Source organism: Neovison vison, chromosome 12, assembly GCF_020171115.1.
Source record: "Neovison vison isolate M4711 chromosome 12, ASM_NN_V1, whole genome shotgun sequence".
Lineage (NCBI taxonomy): Eukaryota > Metazoa > Chordata > Mammalia > Carnivora > Mustelidae > Neogale > Neogale vison.
In genome coordinates, this window is record NC_058102.1 from 17,072,597 (window position 1) to 17,088,139 (window position 15,543).

The 15,543-nt window shown below is 40.4% G+C and overlaps 1 protein-coding gene across 5 annotated transcripts in view; it reads left to right on the forward strand.

Annotated features, from left to right (window-relative positions):
• Positions 1 to 13,445, forward strand: part of SLC41A2 (solute carrier family 41 member 2) — a 120,660-nt gene extending 107,215 nt beyond the window's left edge. For all 5 annotated transcript variants that reach the window (XM_044229254.1, XM_044229256.1, XM_044229255.1 and 2 more), the window contains exon 11: positions 10,154 to 13,445. In XM_044229254.1, coding sequence (XP_044085189.1) covers positions 10,154 to 10,339 — 186 coding nt within the window. In that variant the 3' untranslated portion in view covers positions 10,340 to 13,445. The remainder of the gene's footprint in view (positions 1 to 10,153) is intronic.
• Positions 13,446 to 15,543: the final 2,098 nt, after the last annotated feature.

A 15,543-nucleotide genomic window follows, 5' to 3' on the forward strand; every position in this document is an offset into this window, starting at 1 on the left:
TCTTCCTTTTATTTCCTCCCATTAAAATGAGTTGTCTTCTTTTCAGGGCTTACCTTTCTTATGTCAAAGAAGTTCAGAACTGTACTTCTGACCCTTTTCATTTTACCTGCACCTTTTTTTTTTAACCTTACCTACCTTTAAAATGTTTTCCAGGCAGTTCCGTGTTCTAGCAATATTTCTTACTCGGTGTCTATAGATTTCAAATTAGCCTTTTTAAATCTGTTTTTTGAGACCATATGTCATCTAGTAAAGTGAAAAAAGCAGATTTCTCTGCTGAGCTGAGGCAAGAAGCGGTCATCGTTTTGGTCATCTTTTCATGGGCATTTTTGTTCTAGTTTGGGCTTTGTTTCATATCATAAAGCAACATACACTCATCGTGGTAAAATTGCCGATAATCCCCACACTCAAAGACCACCACCACAAATATTTTGGTGTGCTATTAAAAAATATTTTTAAAAAGATGATTTCTCAAATTTATAATACATATATTGGAAAGACATACAATAAATGGTTTTAAATGAATGAATTTTTTTTTTCCAGTGAAATGTTTTACTAGGCAACCTGCAGAAAGTCCTCCTACCTGAAAGGGAGATGTTAGATCTCCCTGCTACCATAGCAGGGCAATCTTGGGCTTTGGGCCAAGGGTGAAGGAGGAGCACCTAAGTTGTTAAGGGCCTGGTTTCTGCCTGCTGCATCTTTTCCTTAATATTCTGAGGATACTAGCAGCATTAAAGTAATTTAACTCAGTAGGAAAAAAATCAATAAACGTTCATTTCCTATGGCTATTTACATGTTTTATTTCTATTTTTTCCCCTTTTTAGAGACTAAAAAACATCTTATTTTGCTCCCCCCCCTTTTTTTAAATTTTCAGGTTGTCATTTCCTAATGTGAAGTGACATTAATTATCACTGGCTTGATTGGAACAGAATGACTTGGTCAGACGAGGGAGCAAGCAATGGTGGGATTAAATGGGCCAGGGTTAATGAACACCCAGCCCCCCAATTTTTTTAAAATTTTAATTATTATATTAAATGTTGATTAGATGAACAATGACATGTACAAGGTATGAAGAAGAATAATTCAGTGAACACCAGGGCACTCACTAGTCAGTTTAAGAAGTAAAACCCTACCAGTATCCTCCTATATGTACCTTTTTAAAATACACATTCTAAAAGTTTCTTTTGGATAGAAAGTCTTCGCCATTTTTGTGCCATGGACTCCTTGGGAATATTACGGGCTCCTTCTCAAAATAAGGTCTATCCATTTCCCACCTTCCTCCACCTGCCACCTTACAAAAACAGTTCAGACCCAAGAAAAGTTGCTTTTATTTAAATATCAGGAGTAGATTGAATTCCTGTTGACTGATAATCTTAGATTCTCCTGAGCAAACGTTTATATATTCGATTTTAATGAGTAGGGTTTCTAGTCTGGGAACTGGATGAGGGAAGCATATTTTGATACGGGAAATAAATTCAGCCTTTGTAAGTTAGGGATTTGGAAGAACCGTACTAATTTGCTGTTCCTCGTGTTTATTTGCATCATATTTCTAAGCCTTCCTTCCCTGAAGAATCATCTTTCTTTACACAATACACAAGGCCATTACTGGCATTCAGGGCATTGAGGGAATGCTAGTACGTGGGAATGTTGATTTTAGCTCAAAAAAGGAGTTGGCCAAGAGAATCAATATCGTCCAAAGCAAATATATATTTTTGTACTTTGGACATTTATTTAAATTCCAAGCAATACATCCAGAACATGCAGAGTAGGCTACAAAGTTGCCTTTTCAGAAGGTATATTTACCCAAAGAATTTATGCATATTTCATAAAAAACAAACATGATGTAAAAACAGTCTACCCTTGGTTCTATTTCAATGTTTTTACAGTGAAAAGCATGCGTTCCTTAAATAATCATCTAGTTTTTTAAAAAATAAAATGTTGCATTAGGAAGTATGTGATATTTATTGTGATTTTAATAATTCACGACACAGTGTTCCAAAGAAACACTGAAATCCTTTCTTAACTTGTAAAAATAATTAACAAATTGAAACCTGAGTGAATTTTAAGTCATCCTAATACCTTTAAAGAGAAATTGCATGGGAAGGGAACTTAAATCCAATTAACAGAGTAAGAATGTGGGAGGAGGTTGCAGGGGATGGGGATAGTGAGGCAAGCTATTGCTGTGTAGTTCATGACAACAAATTTCTTACCTTTGTACTGCAGAGCTAGAACAGACTATAAAGACATTTATTTTAAGGAAGCCTAAACTGGGGTGCCTGGGTGGCTCAGTGGGTTAAAGCCTCTGCCTTGGGCTCAGGTCATTAACCCAGGGTCTTGGGATCGAGCCCACATCTTGCTCTCGCTTGGCGCGGAGCCTGCTTCCTCCTCTGTCTCTCTCTGTCTGCGTGCCCCTCTGTCTACTTGTGATCTCTGTCAAATAAATATATAAAATCTTTTAAAAAAAAAAAAAAGCCTAAACTAAGGATCAGAGAGAGAAAAGTCACATGGTTAGTGAGTGTTAGAAACCAGTGTTCACACTTCCATTCCAATAAGCTTTGTTTTTTAAAGATTTTATATATTTGAGAGAGAGAGACAGAGCTAGCATGAGTGGGGGGAGGAGAAGAGTGAGAAGGAGAATCCCAAACCGACTCCCCACGGAGCAGAGAGCCCCACATGGGGCTCCATCCCAGGATCCTGAGATCATGCCCTGAACAGAAGCCAAGAGCCAGCTGCTCAACCAAATGAGCCACCCAGGCGTCCCCCAACAACCTTTGAAATAAAGATCATAGATTGAGCATAATAGCCGATGAACAATGAGGGTGGCATTAATAGTTATTGAGCACTGACTGTGTGCAGACGCTTGCTTACCCTTTATACCTACAATTTAATTCCTGCAACCCGCCCATGATAAGTAATGGATTTCTCATTGTGAAGGTGAGGAAGGCTTGACGGTTTATTCCCTTGTTGACAGTAATGCGATCGTTCATCAGTAGAACCCGTTCAGCAACACACATTTGTTTCCACCTTATCATGGATAAGTGGATAAGTGTTTTGCTAGAAGTCAAGAGATCAAGTAGAAAGATGACATCATTTTCTTTCTCCTTCCAGAGATTTCTACGTGAGATCCCTGGAACGTAACATGTCAGATGTTCATGTTAGAGCAGTAGCTTTCGAATGTTTTTGACCCCAACACTCAGTAAGATGCATGTTTAGGGGGTAATTGGGTGGCTCAGTCAGTTAGGCTGACTCTTGATTTTGGCTCAAGTCATGATCTCAGAGTCGTGAGATGGAGTGAGCCCCGTGTTGGGCTCCACACTGGGCATGGAGCCTGCTTAAGATTCTTTCTCTCCCTCTCCTTCTCCCTTCCCTTCTCTTAAAAAAAAAAAAAAAGAAAGAAAGAAAGAAAAGAAATACATTTATACTGAAACTAATGCACACATATATACATAAAATATATAAACATGTGTAATTTCATAGCTGAAACAAAATTTGTACAAAATACCCTTATTAGCATGCTAATACTTTTTATTCTAACCCATTGTATTCTATTTTATTCTAGTTCATTTCTTAAAGGACCAGTTACATTAAATTGAGTTCATAGCTCACTCATGGGTCACATATTGAAAAAAGATATGTTACATCTTTTAAAAAGTTCTTTTACGTGTAAAAAACTACATACTATCGGTCCTCCAGAGCAACTCTAGCTACTTCTGTTATTTTATCTCTATGTTGTACTTGGATCGCTAATTCTGCTTTCTTAATTTAAGAAATTATCTATGGACTGTTAGTCACAGTAGATGAGGATCTGGCCATCTTACCCATGCCTTATTCCCCCAACTTTCTTCCTCCTAATATAGGAAGGCTCAATTTTTATTTAATGAATAAGTATTGTTTATAGTCTATGACTATAAATATCATTTATCCCAGAGCCAAGTCATGCATTATAATTATATTTTCTTTCTTTCTTTTTTTAACATATATATATATATGTATATATATATATTTTTTTTTTTTTTTAATTTCTCTCTCTCTTTCTCTCTCTTTTTTCCCCCTGGACATAATTGCCCTATTTTTTTCACTGGCATCATTTCCTGTATACCAGTCCTTAATTTTTTCCCCAGTGTCCCATCACAGCTGTTACACATCTATACTTAGTTTTTTGCCCCCCCCAAACTCTGTTATATCAGATAATTTGCCATTGGCTTTGATCGTGGAGACCGCATTTCCAGTGTGCTCCCTTTACCTGCTGCGTCTAGACTCTGGCCCCCCAGCCAGTGCACAGCTCTCATCCCGGAGCCTTCTTCCCTCACTGCTTTCCTCGGTTGGCTCTTCTTTTTCCCCATCCCTCTTCCTTCTCTCCCTCGGTTCTCCCCTCATTTTGTGCCAACACATTTTCAAGAAAGTTCCAAAGAAAGAGAGCCTGGGAGAAAACTTCCTGAGTGCATGCATGTCTTAAAATGCTGTCCTTTACCCTCAACACTTGGGTGAAAATTGACTGGGTACAGGATTAGAGAGTAGAAATCCCTTTCTCTCAAGATTTTGAAGGCGTTGCTTGTCTCCAGTGCTGCTATTGGAAAAGTCAGGTTCTTGTTCCTTCGTGTAGGACCTGTTATTTATTTATTTATTTATTTAAGAGATTTTATTTACTTATTTGACAGACAGAGATCACAAGGAGGCAGAGAGGCAGGCAGAGAGAGAGAGGAGGAAGCAGGCTCCCCGCTGAGCCCAGAGCCTGATGCGGGGCTCGATCCCAGGACGCTGGGATCATGACCTGAGCCGAAGGCAGAGTCTCAACCCACTGCGCCACCCAGGCGCCCCGGACCTGTTATTTATTTATTAATTTTTTTTTTTTTTTTTAAATTTGAGAGAGAGAGAGAGTGCACACTCTAGTGCACACAGCGGGGTGGGCAGAGGGAGAAGCAGACTCCCTGCGGAGCAGGAAGCCCATGCGGATGCAGGCTCCATTCCAGGACCTGGGATCATGAACTGAGCCATCCAAGTGCTACTATTGTTTTAAATCATAACAAATATTTATTATTTTCTTTCTATGTGGCATGTACTGTTGTAAGTATTCAAGTATTCTGCACTATGTCATCTATGAGATAGGGATGATTTCCTGTATTTCACAGGGAGGAGACGGAGGCGTGGAGAGTGTGGGTAGCTTGGAGCAGAGAAGGCTGTTGACTGAGTGCCCTCCTGTCGGAGGCCCGGGGGTCGGCCACTTAACTGGGAGCCCTCCGAATTTGAGCATCTGACGTCCTCTCTGAGGGGGAGACACTCCTGCCTGCCATTGTTCTTGGAACAAAGCAAGGGTCTAAAGGAATCACATTGTTAACTATGCAGACTTCCAATTAATCCTCGTTTCTCGAACTTTATAGTTCCTAGTACTTTTGAGTCCTGTGACTTTCCTCTTCAGTTTTTCTAGAAATGTCTCTCTTTTCCGAGCTGGGGAGAACAGCTGCAAGAATCATGAAAGAATTAGACCTTGGCCTACTCCATACACAGACATTGAAGTACCCTTTTGGCATTAGGCCCAGCACCACGTGGTCCTAACAAGTCTGGACCTTTCACGGACTGGACGGGACACACCGACTTCCTCTCTGGCGTGTCCCCCTGAGTAGGCATTCTAAGAGGTGGCTCCGGCAGCCCTGGTCAGTGACTTACCGCTGCCCTGGCTGCTCCCATTTTTTTAATTATAAATTCTAATGTGCAGGAAGTTACAGGAGATAAAATAGCTTTGTATTTACTACCCGGCTTTATCAATCCTTAACAAATTATTTAAGCAGCTGCTTCAAAATGATCAATAAAAATGCATCATGTATATGGCTGGTGCCTCCTGGGTATCACTTCCTGGTCTCATTGGAGTCCCTCCCGAGCCGTTATCTAAATTGGTATGTATCACTGCCAAGCATGTTTCTCGAGCACTGCTACGGAATGAATCTGTAAATAACACATCGTATTGTCTTTCATATTCATAAGCCTTATTGGAATCGTACTTCCCGTAGTCTCCTACTGCTTTCTGCTTTCCACCTTGGGCTTTTGAGACATACTCCTCTTGATTCGTGGAGTTCTTTTTCATTTTGTTTTAGCTTCTCTGTAGCGTTCAGTTGCGTGACCTAAGAGTTAATTTATTCATTCCTTTGTCAGTAGCCTTTTGAGGTTATCTCCAACTTCAGACTTCCAGGATGGCGGTGCAAGGAATGTCCTTATGCATTTCTGAGAGCGTGCCTGCCGGAGTTTCCCAGCAGAGTTTCTGCAAGTCCCCCAAGATACGGGTCCTCTCAGTCCCTTGGGTAGCCAGCCACATGGGACCGGGATCAGTAGAGTTTCCAGGCCAGTCTCCTTCAGCCGCAAACAGTTTTATCCTTTTACCCATGTTGCAGAAGAAAAAGGAGGAAAAATCGTGTTTCATGGGACTCCTGGGTGGCAGAGTTGGTTAGGCAGCTGCCTTTGGCTCAGGTCATGATCCCAGCCTCCTGAGATCGAGTCCCGGATTGGGCTCCTTGCTTGGCAGGGAGCCTGCTTCTCTCTGTCTCTGCCAGTGCTCCTGCTCTCTCTCTCTCTCTCTCTCTCTCTTTGACATATAAATCAATAAATCTTTTTTTTTTTAAATCATGTTTCTATGTGGAATTGGTGAATTGAAGAAATGCCCATCTTCAAATCTGACCGAGACCGCCGAGCTGTCTGCAGACTGGTCGTGCTAATTTATAATTTATGCTCCTGTTCCCAACGCGGAGTTCTTTTTACCAACTGATGTTTAATAATGTGGGCTTTAGTGTTAGACTATAAAATGGGTTGGAGCCTGCCTACGCCCACGAGCTGTGTGCCCTCCGTGTGATATCTGGCAGACTTCCTATACTTCACGGATGCCTTCGTGCCCTTTTATGTCAAAAAGGGGTAATCGTAGTCCATAGCATATTCTAGAGGTATTTTGAGGAGTAAATCAGTTCATGTGAACCTCTTTGAACAGTGCCATCTCCCCATAAAAGGCCATTTTAGAAAAACAAGGTTCACTATTACTGTTGCTTAAAAATTGATTTTTGCCACTCAGATGAGTATGAAACGGAATTTAATGTGGTTTAATTTGCATTCCCGTATTATTAGTGAGGTAGAGCATCTTTTCATATGTTTATTAACACTTTCAATTTCCTTTTCCATTCTATTGGGTTGTTCCTTTTTCTTACGAGCCGTAGGAGTTCTCTGTATATTCTCTTTAAATATTCCAAATGCTAATTCTTTGTCGGTTATATACAATGCAGAGCCTTTTTTCCCCCCAAGCTTGGGGCATGATTTCTAACTTTATATATGGTGTTTATTGAACCATGGCAATCTTTAATATAAACTAATGTTTTATGCATTTTATCCAAATCATCCTCTGCATCAAGGTCATATAAAACTTCCCAGGTATTGCTTTTTTGTACCTGAGTCTTACATAGAATTTATTTTGGGATATGCGGTACAGATGCTATTTTATTTCTTTCTGTATGAATAAGCATTTATCTCCTGGGGTCAGCACACCTTTTTCTGCAAAGGGCCAGAGAGTAAATATCTTGGGTTTTGTGGACCATATGGTCTTTGTCACAACTACATCGTTCTGTCATTGCAGTGCCAAGCAGGTCACTTAACCTGTCAGACTTGATTGCTCCAGAAGAACACTGGGGATAATAAGAGTGTCTATTTCATGAGAATGTTGTGAGGGTTATAGACTAAATAGACAGGAAGTAAATAAATGGGTAGAGTGGCGTTCCAATAAAATGTTACTTATAAAACCGGGCAGCAGGTTGAATTTGGCCCACAGGCTGTAGATTGCCAAATCCTGTTCTAGACAAATCTAATCCATTCAGTGCAGATGTTAAACAAGGAATTCCTAAGTTGGATGCCTATCATATATGTATGATAGTATATACTACATAAATTTACGTATATAAATATATGTGAACTTATTCTATATAAATATATATAATGCACATATTATACAGATTTATTTCTATTTCCTACCAATCCCATAGAAATAACCTACCTTATTCTCTTCAAAACTGCTGTTTCCTTCTGCACACATTACTCACTCATAGCATGTTTCTTTATTGAACCTCCATACATTCCAGGAATATGGAGTTTACTGCGGGACTTGGTCTGTTTATAGACCCAAATTGGTTTTTTGGAAACAGTTCTGTCTTCTGGTAACTTTTCTCCCATAGCCTAAAACTACCCTCTGAAGCTGTGTATTATAAACTAATATCTCCTGACGCCATGACCTTAAGTTTACATCTCCCACTCTCCCTACACAGGACAAACTGTTCTTGTTCTCATGGGATACTCCGTGTCCCACTGATTCTCATGGATTCGGTCAAATAGCAAGGGCATGCTTGGGGAGCCAGTCACTTTGCTAGACACTGGAGACCCAGGGGGAGCAAGTTCCTATGGAAATAAGGTATCCGGAACAGAACACACTGCCCAGATGTGGCCTGGCCCACCCGGGACCCAGTGGATGACACTCTTTCTTGGTCTGTACATTATGCTTTTAATGTTGTAACCTGAGTTCCTGCTGCTTTCTTACCTTTCGCTTTCTGTCCCCCACCCCAGACTGAGGCTGTTATTAACTATCTCAAAGTCAGTGTGGCAGACATGAGGTCCTTTTGGGTTTTCTTCAAATGAGAAAATTTAGGCTCAGAGTAGAAAGAAGCTTGCCTAAAGTCATACAGCTGATAAATGGAAATCAAATCCATGTCTTATCTTTTCCAAGTTCTAATGTTCCATGCTTTCTCCACATATAACACAGGTTGTCCTGATGGAACTTTCTGTGATCCCAAAACAGTCATTGCCAGGGAAACACTAAAGAAGAAACAGCCTCATGCAAAAGAAACTGGGGCTTAAGACGCAGCCTCTCTCTCTGACAGGTGTCCAAAGACATCTCAAGTTTACTCCTTTGGAATGGGTACATGTCTGTCTCTCTGTTTAGACAAGCCAGTCTCCTCTCTGGCAAAGGTGTCAGAGCTAACCACAGCACACAGAAGTTTAGAACTCAAGGCAGACCCCTCACCTCCATGGCCAACGGGTCAGAACAGCGAAAGATAACAGCCCCTTTGTGTAGACTATGGAACGGGGGTGGCCTCTCACGGTCTGGGAGGCCACAGACTGTCGCAGCGATGACACTCTTCAGATCTGCTCGTAGCGGGCATCTGGTGAGAGCTTATTGTGTGCCAGCGACTGATGATGTAGTCTGTTATTCTCACAGCCTTCTCATGAAGTAGGGGCCCTTATTATCTCTAACCTTCACTTGGAGAAGGAGCATCTGAGAGGTTGTGACTTGCCTGCGGTTGGTGAGTGGGTGATGCAGGAGGGCTCACCGCCACGCCACTGTTCCTGCCAAGTTATCCAAAACCAGGGAACATTGACCTCTCAACCCCAAACCCCTTTTTAATACTAAAGGAGTTTAGAAATTAGAGGATCCTCCTACTCTATACATTCGAAGAAAAAAAATATCGGATCCCCAAATTCAAAGCATTCTGATGGTCTTCATTTTCCCGATAGCCTAGAAAGTACTTAACATCTGTCACCTTATTTGAATCACCCTTTAAAATATCTGGATGCTGTGTCTGTATCTGTGCATCTGTGGAGACAGGTCATTCCTCATTGGACCCTTCTGGTGGTGGTTCTTAGCATTGACGGGCATGTCCCCCTGACAGGCCACCCAAGGCCTTCTAATTAGTGAGTGAATGGTTGGTTCCCCATCGTCATTTCATTTGATACACCTGCAATAGGAGAATGTTATTCCTTATTTTAATTTTTATTTCCTTCCTTATATGTCTTCCTTCTTCACAGGTTTATCATATACAGAGAAGCTGAAACAGGCAGTGGTTTGGCCACTGTGCAATACTGTTAAATATTAGGCTTACTGGGATTTGGGGGAAGCTTGAAGAAAATGACATGGTATATGGGAAAAGTGGAAGAAAAGTTATTAATTGCAGGGATACATGTCATTTTTTTCTTGTGAGAAGGAAAGTTTCCTGCCAGTTAAATATTTCTTCTTTTCAAGCATGGTTCTTTACTTTGACATAGGCTCTTCCTTTCAGAAAGCTGTGGTATAGACGTATGACCCAGTGGGCCTTACGTTTACTGTGTCCCAGCCACAGGAATGATCTCTGGTGTTTTCTAGGTGTTTACCTTGCTGTGGATTGCTGACTGGATGGTTCGTCACTTCTGGAGGAAAGGGAAGGACCCGGATAGCTTCTCCATCCCCTATCTGACGGCATTGGGTGACCTGCTTGGGACAGCTCTTTTAGCCTTAAGTTTTCATTTTCTTTGGCTTATTGGAGATCGAGATGGGGACGTTGGAGACTAATAAATCCTACAAACTGTTCTCAAGTCCCAACCAGGAAAACACAAGACAACCACTTATGACTCTTTTTCAAAAATCTTAAATCAGTAGTTGACTTCTACCAGGGTAATCTTTAGTTGGCCCTGATTCAATTAAATGGCCTTAACATTTTTTTAAGGAATTTGTGTTAAAACCAGAATGAACAGTATTTGTGCTGCTTTTCATAGAATAAATGGTAATTTGACATAGATGTAGATACATGCTCAAGCTCTGAAATTAATTAAATAGGAAAGAATATAAGATGTTTACAGTGAATAATTTAAAAATCACTGACGTAGCAGAAATGTAATTTATTATTGTTTAACTTAATAATGCCAGGTTTGAGGAAACTGAGTTCTACTTCAGCCTGTCTTGTCTCAAAGATGTGTTGTCCTGCAAATCCTACTATAAAATGAAAAGGACCAAAACCAAGCCTTTAATAGTTTTAACTATGCCCATCTCTCTGCTAGCTGAGGACAAATGATCAGCTATTAGCTCCCAACCTGACTTAAATATGTTCTGCTGAGCACAAGATAAACTTACTGTTCCCTGTGCCAGTGTGAATTTAACTTCAGCTCTGTAAGGTCTTGGCAGGCTAGCCTTGCAACACAGAATGACCTCGAGAGATCTTTAAAGAAAGGAGTGGGTCATATTTAACCATTGTTTCAGTGAAAGAATTTTGATCTTTCTAAGAAGACCGAATAGTCAAAACCAGAAGATAAACTGGGCTGCATTTATAGGGACAGGATGATATAAGAAATTGTGTGTGTGTGTGTGTGTGTGTGTGAGAGAGAGAGAGAGAGAGAGAGAGAGAAGAACAGAGAGAAGGCAAGAAGTGTTGGACGGAGAACAAAATCTTGAATGGTTGATAGCAAAGATTATAGTGCTATAGAAATACTAACTTTATGTAATTATTCTTAAACACATTTTATTGATATGCTTTTATCATTTGGTCTGCAAATTTTGCTACTCTCTAGGATTTACTATTTATTACCTGTATTGTAATTTTTCTTATGAAAAAAACTACCATTTAATATCACCATGATTTTATTGTAAGATTTCGAGTGAGCAAGTGATCCATTTGCTCTTTTGAAGACGTTTGTTGGAACGTTTAGGCTTACTGTTTTAAGAGAGAAGTTGGTGGGTTACCTGAGTGGTTGGTCATCTCTGTACATATCACCTGTTTGCACAGGCTTATCTCTACTCTGTCATATACAGTGCTATGTTTCCTATATATTTTTCTAAAACTCTGACCTCTATTCCTAAACTTGGCCAACGCTTTAGTTATTCAGTAGGTCAGCATTTTTATATCACATATTGTTCATTTAAAAAAATGCAGTAGAGTCTCTCAAGACCATCAAATATCTAATAATTGAACTGGTAAGGGGAACCATGTACATTAACGTTGATCATTATGGTTTAAGTTGTGAGTTAGGGTTAACATATAAATAGTATATTGTTTATAAACATAATGGGGGACGTATTCCTCTTACACTCTTTAGAATAAGGGGACTGTGGTATAGAGTTATATATTTTTGCTTATTTTAAAACTTTAATTATTCTACTCTTCTGCCTTATAATGAATCTTCCAAGGCAGAGAACAGAACTAATTATAGACTTTCTCCTTTGGAGAGTTATAATGTCAAATCGTGAACATTCTTTTAAAAGAAAGAACGATTAAGTCAATGAATATGTAGCTGCAAAGAGTTTTTTTTTTCTTTAAAAAAATCCATAAATAATTTCTTTGATTTTTATTGTAAAGCATTTGTAAATTACTTATTTACTTTTGGGCTGTATGATTCATAAGCGTTTCTGTTTGCCGATAGATTTCTATCTTGATTTATAACATAAAAAAGTGTCCAGCAAACTACATTTTTAAAGCATTTACCATCATCTTTAGTGCATTACCTATTCTGAAACACACTCAAATACACTCTATTATATAGTACTCACAACGGCACCTGTGAACCAGATCAGGGAGAGATTCTTATCTGTATTTTGCGCCAGAAGAAACTGAATCGCAGAGGAGTTACGCTTCTAACGTTGCCTGGGTGTGAAAGTGCCGAAATCATGACTAAAATCTGGGTCTCTGGTCTCCTGAGCCTGTTGTTACTCTTTCTATGACCCCCCCCCCAGGGGTACCGAGAGTACCTAACTCATCAACTGACAGAAAATAGGCTGGAGCATCAGGATTTTCTAAAGTAGAATAGAATATTGCCGCATCTTTTAGTGTTCAGACAAGGAAACCTCCATCTAATCTGTCTTAATGGTAAGTGTAGCCCAACTCTAAATTACTCATGTTCTAAGACCAAGGAAAACACAGATAAATGAAGACTTCAGAATAAAAACTAATGCCTGATTTCCTTGAACATTTAGTGGCCACCACCTTCCCGGATTTAACATTTTCCATAGATGCTAATAAGTAACTAGCGTGGCTGATTTGAGTTCTGTCTCCTTTTTCTTTTGCTACCCAACCTTCGCTATGGCAACAAAAAGTCTAAAAGGCATGTGTGTCATAAGGAAAAATAAAGACGTGGAAAAATCAGTTACCAATTAGCTCAATTAATTTATAAAAGGGATATAGAGTCCTTTAATAAAAAGCTTTTGACTGGTTTTCTGAAAGCCTTTACATATGTATGCAACTAATAAGAGACTTATTTACCCATGAAATAATTTATTATCAGTCTTATATAATGTAAATTGACAGTATTTATTTTTATACAACATAAAAACTCCTCTCCAAACGTCTTCCTTTCACTAATTTATCAGACGCTTTATTTATATAGAGATCATCTTTTTAAAAACATGTTTTTATTCTTGCTCACTAACCTTTTTTTTTCCTTTAAAAAATAAAGTTTAGAAGCTGATACAAGGGGAACTTATGGTCATGTCTCTTCTGGGAGGCATCAGAAGTTTCCCCATCATACACTATCAGTGATGTAGCCAAATGAACTACATTCTAAGAAGTCTTTCAGTAATCGGCCTTCCTTGCCTTACAATGTATCTGTGGTATCCTATACCCATTTATAATGGGCATCTGCTGTCTTTGAATTGTTGTAAACTCAAATAAGAATAAAATGTAAGAAATACAGCCTTGTTGTACTTCTTCATAAACTAGGAGGACATCAAGCCTGTGTGGAACTCACCTAGAAGAGACTGGAGTGATCTGTCAATATTTGTTGTAACGAGTATAATAAACCCGACTCTGACCGCCTCTCCACCTCCAAACCATTGCTTTACCACTTCTCCACGATTGAACAGTCCTCTCATTTTCAGCTTCGATTCCCAGGTCCGCCAGTCCACGCACCTCCTTCAGACTCACCGGACAGCTCTGGTTAAACACAGCCCCTGCCTTGCCGGCGCTCACGCAGCTGAATACGGCTCACAAAAGACACAGGACTGCTCAGACAGATCTCTGAATGTGTAACCTCAGCCATCAGGTTAACCCGCACTGCCCAGCAGCCTGCGCTGTTTCTCCGATCGCTTCATTCTCTGGAGCTCAGGCCTTTGTCTCCTATACTTTACTGAAAGCAGATCTGTCAAGGTCACCAAGAGTCCCCGGGTTGCCAAATCCAGCTATCAGTTCTCAGAATTCTCACCTTATTTGGCTTCTGTACGTCTTTGAAGGGCTCCTTGCTCCTTGAAATGCTTTCTTCATTTAGCTTCCCCCCAAAAAAACCCCAAAAAACAAAAAAAAAACCTTCTGCCTTCCGCTTTCTTTTCTACATCACTGAAAGCCCAGTGTCTGTCCTGCTGGTGTTTTTTCCTCAATCTCTACATTCTGGAATGGCCTACAGCTCAGTATCGATGACCTCTTCTGTATCTACTCTTTCTGGGTGACCACGCCCACCTCATTGTTTCAAATGCCATCTGTGGCCTTAGCCCCAAGTGTATTCCTCCAGCCCAGGCCCTTCACCCGAGTTCCAGACCTGTATGTCCACACGTCTGCTGGACAACTCCACGGGAACCACGATGAGGTATCTCAAACATTTGAACAGTATTATCAGCCACTTAACCTGACCCATAGGAGACCGCCATACCAAACGACGACAGAATAAACGTTAAGGGGCTAATCTCCTTCATATATAAAGAGCTTCTATAAACCAGGAAGAGAGACCAACAATCCAATAGTAAAAAAGCCAAAGACATAATTCATTAAAAAACCAAATAGATGCTCAATATCCAAACTAAAATGCTAATTAAAATCCTACTGAGGGGCGCCTGGTTGGCTCCGTTGGTTGAGTGACCAATTCCATCTCTGCTCAGGTCATGATCTCAGGGTCCTGGGATGGAGCCTCGTGTCAGGCTCCATGCCCAACAGAGAGTCTGCTTGAAGATTCTCTCCCTCTGCCCTGCCTCCTGCTCTCTTTCTCTCTCAAATAATGAATAAAAAAAAAAAAATCACAGCGAGATATCCTTTCTCATCTATCAAATTGACAAAAATTCAAAATCTAATAAAACATTCTCTTGGCCAGGCTGTAGGGAAACAGGCAATATTGCTGGTAATAAATGATAGATGTACCATAATAAACTGGTAACAGCTCTGTAGAAGGGAACAGCTCTGTAGAAGGCCCATATCTACCAAAATTATAGACACGTTTATCATTTGATCCTGTAGTCCCGCTATTACCATCATTAGACCCAGGCAAGTAAAGCCCCTGCCCTGGGCCCTCTACCACATGAAGTGGCTGGGAAACCAGCCAGCAGGCCACAGCCATGTCACTGCCTCTGTTTATAAATAAAGTTTTATTAGAATGCAGCCACGCCCATTTGTTTACATACTGTGTCTGGCTACTTTCCCTCTATGTTAGGAGAATAGAGGAGCTACGAAAGACATACAGCCTGCAAAGACTGAAGTATTTACTCTCTAACCCTTTATACACAAAAAAAGTTGACCCACCCTGCTTTAGAGTCAATTCCTCAAATTCTACTTTTGAGTCTCCCTCAGGTACCTGGGACTAGCCAGGATCAGCTGTGTCATCCGGGCAGGGCAGCCCAACCTGAAACTAGTCCTATATGGGTTCTAGTTGCCAGAAGCACCTCACAGATTTGTAAATCACTGCCCAATCCCTGGGACCATCCAGGGATGGAAATGGGCCCCCGTTCCCATTTCTTCTCTTCAGGGTGAGCCCTTTTGAATGGGGTCAACTAGATGTCCCAGCAAGCCAAGACAGTTTGCCTATGGGGTA